At 48.4% G+C, this 15,373-nt stretch overlaps 1 protein-coding gene across 1 annotated transcript in view; it reads right to left on the bottom strand.

Moving 5' to 3' along the window:
* dnah5l (dynein, axonemal, heavy chain 5 like) overlaps nucleotides 1-15,373 on the bottom strand; it is a 314,079-nt gene that overhangs the window by 50,021 nt on the left and 248,685 nt on the right. The window contains exons 58-61 of the mRNA XM_072451290.1: nucleotides 4,365-4,491; nucleotides 3,836-3,957; nucleotides 3,375-3,524; nucleotides 3,135-3,299 (exon numbers count right to left, since the gene is read on the bottom strand). Of these exons, the coding sequence (XP_072307391.1) occupies nucleotides 3,135-3,299; nucleotides 3,375-3,524; nucleotides 3,836-3,957; nucleotides 4,365-4,491 (564 nt within the window). The remainder of the gene's footprint in view (nucleotides 1-3,134; nucleotides 3,300-3,374; nucleotides 3,525-3,835; nucleotides 3,958-4,364; nucleotides 4,492-15,373) is intronic.

Here is a 15,373-nt window from a genome sequence, read left to right as displayed (position 1 = left end):
GAGGCTCTCGCACGTCCCGAGAGGCTCTCACACGTCCCGAAAGGCTCTCGCACGTCCCGAGAGGCTCTCGCACGTCCCGAGAGGCTCTCACACGTCCTGAAAGGCTCTCACATGTCCCGAGAGGCTCTCGCACGTCCCGAGAGGCTCTCACACGTCCTGAAAGGCTCTCACATGTCCCGAGAGGCTCTCGCACGTCCCGAGAGGCTCTCACACGTCCTGAAAGGCTCTGTAGGACCATTTGTTAAAAACTGGTCCCCACTAGCCTCCTTTTTTGGAGAGGAATGGAATAAGGTGATAACCATGGGCTTTTCAGATTAAGAAAACTATCACTAAATTTACGGGATAAACTTACTAATCATTAAAGTAGATATGCTATAACTTGATAAATTGAAGGGATCATGGTGAGCAGATATTACTGTAGATATGGAACTCGAGGTAAAGAACATAATTGGTGCCGCTCCAAAACCTCTTATAGATGTAAAATACAGTACTTACTTTTATTATTTGTATTTATTTATTTATTATTTATTATTATGATGATTATGATTACATTTTATTATTTTTATTATTATTAGGCCCGAGCGCCACAAGCTGCGAGAGGCCTATTAATCTCGTAAGGCCGTGCGAAGCACGGCAGCGAAAGTGCGCACGTAGTGCGCACGAAATCGAGCGCAAAGCGCTCGCCCACTTCCAAACACTCACTAACGCACTCCTTCACTCACGCACGCCCCGTGCAGACTAATTAGTAGTAGGAAAATGGAACATTACCGTTGTAAACGGGCGAAGCCCGTGCAAAAGTGAGCACTAAACGAGCACTTTATATTCCCCATGTAAAGCACTCATTTGCGCTAAGTAGCTCACGAATACGTTCCATCTCTTGCATGTTCCGTTCATATAAACATGTAATGCTAAAATTGAACATTATTACTGTATAGAGGGCCAAAAACACAAAGTGGGCGGAGCCCACTCAAAATTATCGAAAGTACCCGTCAGTGACCAGGGACCCACACCATGAGGTAGGAAAGCGCGAGCGCTTTCCAAAAATGTATAGTTTATGGTATTTGAAAAATGGGAAACATTGTTTTCGCATCGGAATATTCTTCTTCTTCTTCTTCTTCTTCTTCTCGGGACCAACCCCCCTATTTTTCACCCAGTGAACATTGACGAAAAGTCACAAAAATTTACACACCTCTAAAAATCGTGCCTCTACATTCTGGCTATCTCCCTTTTCTAAAATTTAAAAAATGTGCGCGTCAGCGCCCCCAAATGTACCAAAAATGCATTAAGATAGAAAATGACCCAAAAAAAATCTTATCGTAGAATCATGAAATTTGGCGCAGAGGTAGATGTTGACAAGAGAAGTAAAAAATATTATTACGGCAACGCCGTCCGCCCAACAAAATGTCAGCCATATTGCTTCAAAAATGGCTAAGCATGACTCGGGAGTTTTTCCAGACGTGGTACTTTTATGAACTCCTCTCAGGGCGTTGGCTCTAAAAAGCTGAAATTGTGTGAAAATGGTGCTGAGAAGTGGGACATCAAAAGTTATTTAAATGACTTTGACCCTGTCACAGTTTCTGTGGGTTTGGGCGAAGCCACAAACTGTAGCTCGAATTTCAGAAATCTCCCAAATTTAACATTTCTGTCGTTTGCGCAGATAAAGTCTGAATTGCGTCAAATTAGAATCAGTTGTTAAACTCTTTGCCCTAAACTTACTTGAAGTGAAATTAATTCATTTGGCGCCACAGCGCCCCCTACAGAGTTTATATGGAGGTTAAATGTTTAGTTTTGCGAAATTTTATGAAATTTGACACACAACTCAATTTTGGACCCATCAAAAAAGTCAATGACTCATGTCATAATTGTTACGTCGTTGCCGTAGCGATGACCAAAACTTCCCATGTTATTCCAATGTGGAAATCACCAGAACATGTTTACACTTTAGACTTTCACAAACTCCTCCCCCTCAGGGCGTCAGCCCTATTAACCTGATGAAATGTGGTGAGACTCATCTTCAGGACCATCAAAAGTTAAACACATTTTTATTCAAAGAGTCAAAGTGTCTGTGCAGCAGAGCCGCACATTTTGCCAAGAATTCAAAATAAAATGTCTTTTTGATGTAAAACAAAGTGAGAAGATGTGACAGCTTCACAGATTCAGCAGTAGGCGTAATAAAAGGACAATTGGGGCGCGTTAGCCACGCCCCCTCCTCTTGCGGCGTGGCGGCGGTGTGGCGAGGGCCGATCATTGCCGCTTGCGGCTATATTTTTTAATTATTATTATTATATCTATATATATATATATATATATATATATATATATTTTTTTTTTTTTTTCTCCCCCCCTTTCTCCTCTCCTCTCTTTTTAGGGGGTGTGTAGGGGTGTAGGGGTGTAAGGGTGTAGGGGTACAAGGGTGTAGGGGTGTAGGGGTGTAGGTGCGTAGGTATGTATGTGTGTATGTGTATATGTACGGGTATATGTATAGTGCGGTGCTGGAGTCCCAACTTCGGCTTGGCGCGGGGTAAGAGGCTTGATCCCAATTTCCGTGCCTTCTCTTGGACGGTCGAGTGGATTCCTGGACACGGGATGAAGGCGGCCCTGTGAGCTCCGCATTTTGGATCAGTACTGGCTCCGGCATGGGTCGGGGCCGCCCTGAAGTTAATTGGGGGGGTCCGGTGTTGGCTTGCCCGTGCGTTTGCCCTCGACACTGGCTCCAGTTGGGGTGGGCCTCAGTTTGGGATGCTAGGTTCCTCGGTCAAGTGATGGGTACCAATGTTACATGACCTGATGTGTATATACATGTACATGTACCGGTATATGTGTATATAGATATGTATAAGTTTATGTAACTTATGATTATACTTGCTTTGATGTTTTGAGTGCACTATGTGGTGTCTTTTAAATGCAAAATCAATAAAAAAAAAAAATAAAAAAAAAAAAAATACATTTACAACACGGGTGACTCGCGTGAGGAGAGAATGCTTAAGCGTTAGCCGAAAGCTAACATCAAACTACTGACGTTAGCAGCTAATGCAGTGACGTCCCTTGTGACGTGTTTACACTGTCTCTTTGTGGGAAAACTGGTCATTGTTATTTTCAATCTAAATCCCCTCTTTTACTTTCGTGTCCCGGACCTTGGACTTGGCGAGTCTCTCGATGTTCTCCGTGGGGTCAGAGCCCATCGACAGCAGGCACACCAGAGGAGTCCTGCAGTCGCCCTCTGACCACAGCGTCTCCAGGTCCAGCACCAGGCCCTCTGTGAAGGCAGCGCCCAGAGATGCCCCGATGTAGCGCCGGGCCTGAGGACAAAAACAAGACCCCACGTCTGACCCACTGGACATGAGGGTCAAAGGCAGCTCAGTCCGGGCACTGACCTGGGCGATGGTGCGGTCAGGGCACCAGCTCCGCACCAGCAGGAGTCTCCTGAAGGGGTCGAGCTGAGTCTCGTAGCCGTCGGGAAGAGCAGCGTCTTCAGGGGCTGCGTGATCGAACCACGCCTTCCACCAGCGCTCGCCCTGAGTCACCTGCACAAGCAACGCCCCCTAGAGGTGAGCCGCGCCCCCTACAGGTGAGCCGCGCCCTCTACAGGTGAGCCGCGCCCTCTACAGGTGAGCCGCGCCCTCTACAGGTGAGCCGCGCCCCCTACAGGTGAGCCGCGCCCTCTACAGGTGAGCCGCGCCCTCTACAGGTGAGCCGCGCCCTCTACAGGTGAGCCGCGCCCTCTACAGGTGAGCCGCGCCCTCTACAGGTGAGCCGGACCCCCTACAGGTGAGCCGCGCCCTTTACAGGTGAGCCGCGCCCCCTGTAACCTCCAACAGGAGGAGGTGACACTCACCTGTCGGAGGAGGTGGGAGAAGGGCGACAGGTGTGAGAGCTGCACCAGGTTTAACCAGGTCTGGTCCAGGATCCAGCGTTTGGGTTTGGGCTCCACAGAGTTCAGGTCCAGAGAAGCTCCTCCTGAAAAACATGGAAGTGTCACATCTGCAGCTCTTTGGAGGTTTGTGCTGGGACCGGCCTGTAGGGGACAGAGGGGGGACAGAGGGGGGACAGAGGGGGACAGAGGGGGGACAGAGGGGGGACAGAGGGGGGCAGAGGGGGGACAGAGGGGGGACAGAGGGGGGCAGAGGGGGGACAGAGGGGGGACAGAGGGGGGCAGAGGGGGGACAGAGGGGGGACAGAGGGGGGACAGAGGGGGGCAGGGGGGGGACAGAGGGGGGGCAGAGGGGGGCAGAGGGGGGACAGAGGGGGGGCAGAGGGGGGACAGAGGGGGGCAGAGGGGGGCAGAGGGGGGACAGAGGGGGGGCAGAGGGGGGACAGAGGGGGGACAGAGGGGGGACAGAGGGGGGCAGGTTCCTTCTCTGTACCTTTGATAAAGGTGAGGACCTCTTGTTGGGAGATGTGTTTGTTCTGCAGGTGGATCTTCAGAGCCAGCAGCAGAGTGAAGAGCAGCTTGTGCTCCTCGTACAGACCTCTGCAGGTGAAGCAGAACACCTGCAACCACAGAGGAACCATAGAGGAACCACAGAGGAACCACAGAGGAACCACAGAGGAACCACACAGGAACCACAGAGGAACCACACAGGAACCTGTGTCAGAGGAACCACAGAGGAAACACAGAGGAACCACAAAGGAACCACACAGGAACCACAGAGGAACCACACAGGAACCTGTGTCAGAGGAACCACAGAGGAACCACAGAGGAACCACAGAGGAAACACAGAGGAACCACAGAGGAACCATAGAGGAACCACAGAGGAACCTGTGTCAGAGGAACCACAGAAGATCCATAGAGGAACCACAGAGGAAACACACAAGAACCACAGAGGAACCACAGAGGAACCTGTGTCAGAGGAACCACAGAGGAACCACAGAGGAAACACAGAGGAACCACAGAAGAACCATAGAGGAACCAGAGAGGAACCACACAGGAACCACACAGGAACCACAGAGGAACCACAGAGGAACCTGTGTCAGAGGAACCACAGAATAAACACAGAGGAACCACAGAGGAACCTGTGTCAGAGGAACCACAGAATAAACACAGAGGAACCACACAGGAACCACACAGGAACCACAGAGGAACCACAGAGGAACCTGTGTCAGAGGAACCACAGAATAAACACAGAGGAACCACAGAGGAACCTGTGTCAGAGGAACCACAGAATAAACACAGAGGAACCACACAGGAACCACAGAGGAACCTGTGTCAGGACCTGTGTCAGAGGAACCCCTGGTATATATACACACGCATGAATATATATATATATATATATATATATATATATATACACACGCATGAATATATATATATATATATATATATATATATATATATATATATATATATATGTGTGGTGCTCGTTAGTACACATATATATATTTTTATATTTATTATATATATATCATGTATATATATATATATATATATATATATATATATATATATATATATGTATATCATGTATAGTATAGTACTTTCTTGCAGGAGTCTCATTTACATATTAATACATGTGTCATGTCCACACAGTGTCCTACATGTGTCATGTCCACAGTGTCCTACATGTGTCATGTCCACAAAGCGTCCTACATGTGTCATGTCCACACAGTGTCCTACAGGTGTCATGTCCACACAGTGTCCTACAGGTGTCATGTCCACACAGTGTCCTACATGTGTCATGTCCACAGTGTCCTACATGTGTCATGTCCAAAGCGTCCTACATGTGTCATGTCCACACAGTGTCCTACATGTGTCATGTCCACAAAGCGTCCTACATGTGTCATGTCCACACAGTGTCCTACATGTGTCATGTCCACAGCGTCCTACATGTGTCATGTCCACACAGTGTCCTACATGTGTCATGTCCACAAAGCGTCCTACATGTGTCATGTCCACACAGCGTCCTACATGTGTCATGTCCACAGTGTCCTACATGTGTCGTGTCCACACAGTGTCCTACATGTGTCATGTCTACACAGCGTCCTACATGAGTCATGTCCACAAAGCGTCCTACATGTGTCATGTCCACAGTGTCCTAAATGTGTCACGTCCACACAGCGTCCTACATGTGTCATGTCCACACAGCGTCCTACATGTGTCATGTCCTAACATTGTCCTACATGTGTCATGTCCACACAGTGTCAGTGTCCTACATGTGTCATGTCCACACAGCGTCCTACATGTGTCATGTCCACACAACGTCCTACATGTGTCATGTCTACACAGCGTCCTACATGTGTCATGTCCACACAGTGTCAGTGTCCTACATGTGTCATATCCACACAGCGTCCTACATGTGTCATGTCCACACAACGTCCTACATGTGTCATGTCTACACAGCGTCCTACATGTGTCATGTCCACACAGTGTCAGTGTCCTACATGTGTCAGGTCCACACAGTAACCTACATGTGTCATGTCCACAGCGTCCTACATGTGTCATGTCCACAAAGCGTCCTACATGTGTCATGTCCACACAGCGTCCTACGTGTCATGTCCACACAGCGTCCTACATGTTTCATGTCCACAGCGTCCTACATGTGTCATGTCCACACAGCGTCCTACATGTGTCATGTCCACACAGTGTCCTACATGTGTCATGCCCACAAAGCGTCCTACATGTGTCATGTCCACAGTGTTCTACATGTGTCATGTCCACACAGCGTCCTACATGTGTCATGTCCACACAGCGTCCTACATGTGTCATGTCCACACAGCGTCCTACATGTGTCATGTCCCCACAGCGTCCTACATGTGTCTAGTCCACAGTGTCCTACATGTGTCAAGTCCACACAGCGTCCTACATGTGTCATGTCCACACAGCGTCCTACATGTGTCATGTCCACACAGTGTCCTACATGTGTCATGTCCACAGCGTCCTACATGTGTCATGTCCACACAGCGTCCTACATGTGTCATGTCCACACAGTGTCCTACATGTGTCATGCCCACAAAGCGTCCTACATGTGTCATGTCCACAGAGTGTCCTACATGTAATGTCCACACAGTGTCAGTGTCCTACATGTGTCATGTCCAAACAGTAACCTACATGTGTCATGTCTACAGCGTCCTACATGTGTCATGTCGACACAGCGTCCTACATGTTTCATGTCCACACAGCGTCCTACATGTTTCATGTCCAAACAGCGTCCTACATGTGTCATGTCCACACAGTGTCAGTGTCCTACATGTCATGTCCACACAGTGTCCTACATGTGTCATGTCCACACAGTGTCAGTGTCCTACATGTCATGTCCACACAGTGTCCTACATGTGTCAGGTCCACACAGTGTCAGTGTCCTACAAGTGTCATGTCCACACAGTAACCTACATGTGTCATGTCCACAGGGTCCTACATGTGTCATGTCCACACAGCGTCCTACATGTGTCATGTCAACACAGCGCCCTACATGTTTCATGTCCACACAACGTCCTACATGTGTCATGTCCACACAGCGTCCTACATGTGTCATGTCAACACAGTGTCCTACATGTGTCATGTCCACAAAGCGTCCTACATGTGTCATGTCCACACAGTGTCCTACATGTGTCATGTCCACAGCGTCCTACATGTGTCATGTCCACACAGTGTCCTACATGTGTCATGTCCACAAAGCGTCCTACATGTGTCATGTCCACACAGCATCCTACATGTGTCATGTCCACAGTGTCCTACATGTGTCGTGTCCACACAGTGTCCTACATGTGTCATGTCTACACAGCGTCCTACATGTGTCATGTCCACAAAGCGTCCTACATGTGTCATGTCCACACAGTGTCCTAAATGTGTCACGTCCACACAGCGTCCTACATGTGTCATGTCCAAACAGCGTCCTACATGTGTCATGTCCACACATTGTCCTACATGTGTCATGTCCACACAGCGTCCTACATGTGTCATGTCCACACATTGTCCTACATGTGTCATCTCCACACAGTAACTACATGTGTCATCCACACAGCGTCCTATATGTGTCATGTCCACACAACGTCCTACATGTGTCATGTCCACACAGTAACCTACATGTGTCATGTCCACACAGCGTCCTACATGTGTCATGTCCACACAGCGTCCTACATGTTTCATGTCCACACAGCGTCCTACATGTATCATGTCCATACAGCGTCCTACATGTGTCATGTCCACACAGCGTCCTACATGCGTCATGTCCACACAGTAACCTACATGTGTCATGTCTACAGCGTCCTACATGTGTCATGTCCACACAGTAACCTACATGTGTCATGTCCACACAGCGTCCTACATGTGTCATGTCCACACAGCGTCCTACATGTGTCATGTCTACAAAGCGTCCTACATGTGTCATGTCCACACAGTAACCTACATGTGTCATGTCCAAAGCGTCCTACATGTGTCATGTCCACACATCATCCTACATGTGTCATGTCCACACAGTGTCCAACATGTGTCATGCCCACAAAGCGTCCTACATGTGTCATGTCCACACAGTGTTCTACATGTGTCATATCCACAGTGTCCTACATGTGTCGTGTCCACATAGTGTCCTACATGTGTCATGTCCACACAGTGTCCTAAATGTGTCACGTCCACACAGTGTCCAACATGTGTCATGTCCACACAGCGTCCTACATGTGTCATGTCCACACATTGTCCTACATGTGTCATGTCCACACAGTGTCAGTGTCCTACATGTGTCATGTCCAAACAGTAACCTACATGTGTCATATCCACACAGCGTCCTACATGTGTCATGTCCACACAACGTCCTACATGTGTCATGTCTACACAGCGTCCTACATGTGTCATGTCCACACAGTGTCAGTGTCCTACATGTGTCAGGTCCACACAGTAACCTACATGTGTCATGTCCAAAGCGTCCTACATGTGTCATGTCCACACAGCGTCCTACATGTGTCATGTCCACACAGCGTCCTACATGTGTCATGTCCACACAGCGTCCTACATGTTTCATGTCCACACAGCGTCCTACATGTGTCATGTCTACAAAGCGTCCTACATGTGTCATGTCCACACAGTAACCTACATGTGTCATGTCCAAAGCGTCCTACATGTGTCATGTCCACACAGCGTCCTACATGTGTCATGTCCACACAGCGTCCTACATGTGTCATGTCCACACAGCGTCCTACATGTGTCATGTCCACACATTGTCCTACATGTGTCATGTCCACACAGCGTCCTACATGTGTCATGTCCACACATTGTCCTACATGTGTCATCTCCACACAGTAACTACATGTGTCATCCACACAGCGTCCTACATGTGTCATGTCCACACAGTAACCTACATGTGTCATGTCCACACAGCGTCCTACATGTGTCATGTCCACACAGCGTCCTACATGTGTCATGTCCACACAGCGTCCTACATGTTTCATGTCCACACAGCGTCCTACATGTATCATGTCCACACAGCGTCCTACATGTGTCATGTCCACACAGTAACCTACATGTGTCATATCCACACAGCGTCCTACATGTGTCATGTCCACACAACGTCCTACATGTGTCATGTCTACACAGCGTCCTACATGTGTCATGTCCACACAGCGTCCTACATGTGTCATGTCCACACAGCGTCCTACATGTGTCATGTCCCCACAGTGTTGTGTCTAGTCCACAGCGTCCTACATGTGTAATGTCCACACAGTGTCAGTGTCCTACATGCGTCATGTCCACACAGTAACCTACATGTGTCATGTCTACAGCGTCCTACATGTGTCATGTCCACACAGTAACCTACATGTGTCATGTCCACACAGCGTCCTACATGTGTCATGTCCACACAGCGTCCTACATGTGTCATGTCTACAAAGCGTCCTACATGTGTCATGTCCACACAGTAACCTACATGTGTCATGTCCAAAGCGTCCTACATGTGTCATGTCCACACATCATCCTACATGTGTCATGTCCACACAGTGTCCAACATGTGTCATGCCCACAAAGCGTCCTACATGTGTCATGTCCACACAGTGTTCTACATGTGTCATATCCACAGTGTCCTACATGTGTCGTGTCCACACAGTGTCCTACATGTGTCATGTCCACACAGTGTCCTAAATGTGTCACGTCCACACAGTGTCCAACATGTGTCATGTCCACACAGCGTCCTACATGTGTCATGTCCACACATTGTCCTACATGTGTCATGTCCACACAGTGACAGTGTCCTACATGTGTCATGTCCACACAGTAACCTACATGTGTCATATCCACACAGCGTCCTACATGTGTCATGTCCACACAACGTCCTACATGTGTCATGTCTACACAGCGTCCTACATGTGTCATGTCCACACAGTGTCAGTGTCCTACATGTGTCAGGTCCACACAGTAACCTACATGTGTCATGTCCAAAGCGTCCTACATGTGTCATGTCCACACAGCGTCCTACATGTGTCATGTCCACACAGCGTTCTACATGTGTCATGTCCACACAGCGTCCTACATGTTTCATGTCCACACAGCGTCCTACATGTGTCATGTCTACAAAGCGTCCTACATGTGTCATGTCCACACAGTAACCTACATGTGTCATGTCCAAAGCGTCCTACATGTGTCATGTCCACACAGCGTCCTACATGTGTCATGTCCACACATTGTCCTACATGTGTCATGTCCACACAGCGTCCTACATGTGTCAGGTCCACACATTGTCCTACATGTGTCATCTCCACACAGTAACTACATGTGTCATCCACACAGCGTCCTATATGTGTCATGTCCACACAACGTCCTACATGTGTCATGTCCACACAGTAACCTACATGTGTCATGTCCACACAGCGTCCTACATGTGTCATGTCCACACAGCGTCCTACATGTGTCATGTCCACACAGCGTCCTACATGTTTCATGTCCACACAGCGTCCTACATGTATCATGTCCACACAGCGTCCTACATGTGTCATGTCCACACAGTAACCTACATGTGTCATATCCACACAGCGTCCTACATGTGTCATGTCCACACAACGTCCTACATGTGTCATGTCTACACAGCGTCCTACATGTGTCATGTCCACACAGCGTCCTACATGTGTCATGTCCACACAGCGTCCTACATGTGTCATGTCCCCACAGTGTTGTGTCTAGTCCACAGCGTCCTACATGTGTAATGTCCACACAGTGTCAGTGTCCTACATGCGTCATGTCCACACAGTAACCTACATGTGTCATGTCTACAGCGTCCTACATGTGTCATGTCCACACAGTAACCTACATGTGTCATGTCCACACAGCGTCCTACATGTGTCATGTCCACACAGCGTCCTACATGTGTCATGTCTACAAAGCGTCCTACATGTGTCATGTCCACACAGTAACCTACATGTGTCATGTCCAAAGCGTCCTACATGTGTCATGTCCACACATCATCCTACATGTGTCATGTCCACACAGTGTCCAACATGTGTCATGCCCACAAAGCGTCCTACATGTGTCATGTCCACACAGTGTTCTACATGTGTCATATCCACAGTGTCCTACATGTGTCGTGTCCACACAGTGTCCTACATGTGTCATGTCCACACAGTGTCCTAAATGTGTCACGTCCACACAGTGTCCAACATGTGTCATGTCCACACAGCGTCCTACATGTGTCATGTCCACACATTGTCCTACATGTGTCATGTCCACACAGTGTCAGTGTCCTACATGTGTCATGTCCACACAGTAACCTACATGTGTCATATCCACACAGCGTCCTACATGTGTCATGTCCACACAACGTCCTACATGTGTCATGTCTACACAGCGTCCTACATGTGTCATGTCCACACAGTGTCAGTGTCCTACATGTGTCAGGTCCACACAGTAACCTAAATGTGTCATGTCCAAAGCGTCCTACATGTGTCATGTCCACACAGCGTCCTACATGTGTCATGTCCACACAGCGTCCTACATGTGTCATGTCCACACAGCGTCCTACATGTTTCATGTCCACACAGCGTCCTACATGTGTCATGTCTACAAAGCGTCCTACATGTGTCATGTCCACACAGTAACCTACATGTGTCATGTCCAAAGCGTCCTACATGTGTCATGTCCACACAGCGTCCTACATGTGTCATGTCCACACAGCGTCCTACATGTGTCATGTCCACACAGTGTCCTACATGTTTCATGTCCACACAGCGTCCTACATGTGTCAAGTCCACAGCGTCCTACATGTGTCATGTCCACACATCATCCTACATGTGTCATGTCCACACAGTGTCCTACATGTGTCATGCCCACAAAGCGTCCTACATGTGTCATGTCCACACAGTGTTCTACATGTGTCATATCCACACAGCGTCCTACATGTGTCATGTCCACACAGCTTCCTACATGTGTCATGTCCACACAGCGTCCTACATGTGTCATGTCCCCACAGCGTCCTACATGTGTCTAGTCCACAGTGTCCTACATGTGTCAAGTCCACACAGCGTCCTACATGTGTCATGTACACACAGCGTCCTACATGTGTCATGTCCACACAGTGTCCTACATGTGTCATGTCCACACAGTGTCCTACATGTGTCATGTCCACACAGTGTCAGTGTCCTACATGTGTCATGTCCACACAGTAACCTACATGTGTCATGTATACAGCGTCCTACATGTGTCATGTCCACACAGCGTCCTACATGTTTCATTTCCACACAGCGTCCTACAAGTGTCATGTCCACACAGTGTCAGTGTCCTACATGTGTCATGTCCACACAGTAACCTACATGTGTCATGTCTACAGCGTCCTACAAGTGTCATGTCCACACAGCGTCCTACATGTTTCATGTCCACACAGCGTTCTACATGTTTCATGTCCACACAGCGTCCTACATGTGTCATGTCCACACAGCGTCCTACATGTGTCATGTCCACACAGTGTCCTACATGTGTCATGTCCACACAGTGTCAGTGTCCTACATGTGTCATGTCCACACAATAACCTACATGTGTCATGTCCACAGCGTCCTACATGTGTCATGTCCACACAGTAACCTACATGTGTCATGTCCACACAGCGTCCTACATGTGTCATGTCCACACAGCGTCCTACATGTGTCATGTCCACACAGCGTCCTACATGTGTCATGTCCACACAGTGTCCTACATGTGTCATGCCCACAAAGCGTCCTACATGTGTCATGTCCACAGTGTTCTACATGTGTCATGTCCACACAGCGTCCTACATGTGTCATGTCCACACAGCGTCCTACATGTGTCATGTCCACACAGTGTCCTACATGTGTCATGTCCCCACAGCGTCCGACATGTGTCTAGTCCACAGTGTCCTACATGTGTCAAGTCCACACAGCGTCCTACATGTGTCATGTCCACACAGTAACCTACATGTGTCATGTCCACACAGTGTCCTACATGTGTCATGTCCACACAGTGTCAGTGTCCTACATGTGTCATGTCCACACAGTAACCTACATGTGTCATGTCTACAGCGTCCTACATGTGCCATGTCCACACAGCGTCCTACATGTTTCATGTCCACACAGCGTCCTACATGTTTCATGTCCACACAGCGTCCTACATGTGTGATGTCCACACAGTGTCCTATATGTGTCATGTCCACACAGTGTTCTACATGTGTCATGTCCACACAGTGTCAGTGTCCTACATGTGTCATGTCCACACAGTAACCTACATGTGTCATGTCTACAGCGTCCTACATGTGTCATGTCCACACAGCAACCTACATGTTTCATGTCCACACAGCGTCCTACATGTTTCATGTCCACACAGCGTCCTACATGTGTCATGTCCACACAATGTCCTATATGTGTCATGTCCACACAGTGTCCTACATGTATCATGTCCACACAGTGTCAGTGTCCTACATGTGTCATGTCCACACAGTAACCTACATGTGTCATGTCCACACAGCGTCCTACATGTGTCATGTCCACACAGCGTCCTACATGCGTCATGTCAACACAGCGTTCTACAAGTTTCATGTCCACACAGTGTCCTACATGTGTCATGTCCACAGCGTCCTACATGTGTCATATCCACAAAGCATCCTACATGTGTTATGTCCACACAGTGTCCTACATGTGTCATGTCCACACAGCGTCCTACATGTGTCATGTCCACACAGCGTCCTACATGTGTCATGTCCACACAGTGTCCTACATGTGTTATGTCCACACAGCGTCCTACATGTGTCATGTCCACACAGCGTCCTACATGTGTCATGTCCACACATTGTCCTACATGTGTCATCTCCACACAGTAACTACATGTGTCACGTCCACACAGCGTCCTACATGTGTCATGTCCACACAGCGTCCTACATGTGTCATGTCCACACATTGTCCTACATGTGACATGTCCACACAGCGTCCTACATGTGTCATGTCCACACATTGTCCTACATGTGTCATCTCCACACAGTAACTACATGTGTCATCCACACAGCGTCCTATATGTGTCATGTCCACACAACGTCCTACATGTGTCATGTCCACACAGTAACCTACATGTGTCATGTCCACACAGCGTCCTACATGTGTCATGTCCACACAGCGTCCTACATGTGTCATGTCCACACAGCGTCCTATATGTGTCATGTCCACACAACGTCCTACATGTGTCATGTCCACACAGTAACCTACATGTGTCATGTCCACAGCGTCCTACATGTGTCATGTCCACACAGCGTCCTACATGTGTCATGTCCACACAGCGTCCTACATGTGTCATGTCCCCACAGCGTCCTACATGTGTCTAGTCCACAGTGTCCTACATGTGTCAAGTCCACACAGCGTCCTACATGTGTCATGTCCACACAGCGTCCTACATGTGTCATGTCCACACAGTGTCCTACATGTGTCATGTCCACAGCGTCCTACATGTGTCATGTCCACATAGCGTCCTACATGTGTCATGTCCACACAGTGTCCTACATGTGTCATGCCCACAAAGCGTCCTACATGTGTCATGTCCACAGAGTGTCCTACATGTAATGTCCACACAGTGTCAGTGTCCTACATGTGTCATGTCCAAACAGTAACCTACATGTGTCATGTCTACAGCGTCCTACATGTGTCATGTCGACACAGCGTCCTACTTGTTTCATGTCCACACAGCGTCCTACATGTTTCATGTCCAAACAGCGTCCTACATGTGTCATGTCCACACAGTGTCAGTGTCCTACATGTCATGTCCACACAGTGTCCTACATGTGTCATGTCCCCACAGTGTCAGTGTCCTACATGTCATGTCCACACAGTGTCCTACATGTGTCAGGTCCACACAGTGTCAGTGTCCTACAAGTGTCATGTCCACACAGTAACCTACATGTGTCATGTCCACAGGGTCCTACATGTGTCATGTCCACACAGCGTCCTACATGTGTCATGTCAACACAGC

This window comes from Eucyclogobius newberryi, unplaced genomic scaffold (genome assembly GCF_026437365.1).
Source record: "Eucyclogobius newberryi isolate DKJ021-1_F unplaced genomic scaffold, fEucNew1.0.hap1 SCAF_18, whole genome shotgun sequence".
Taxonomy (NCBI): domain Eukaryota; kingdom Metazoa; phylum Chordata; class Actinopteri; order Gobiiformes; family Gobiidae; genus Eucyclogobius; species Eucyclogobius newberryi.
This window is presented reverse-complemented; position numbering and strand designations above follow the sequence as displayed.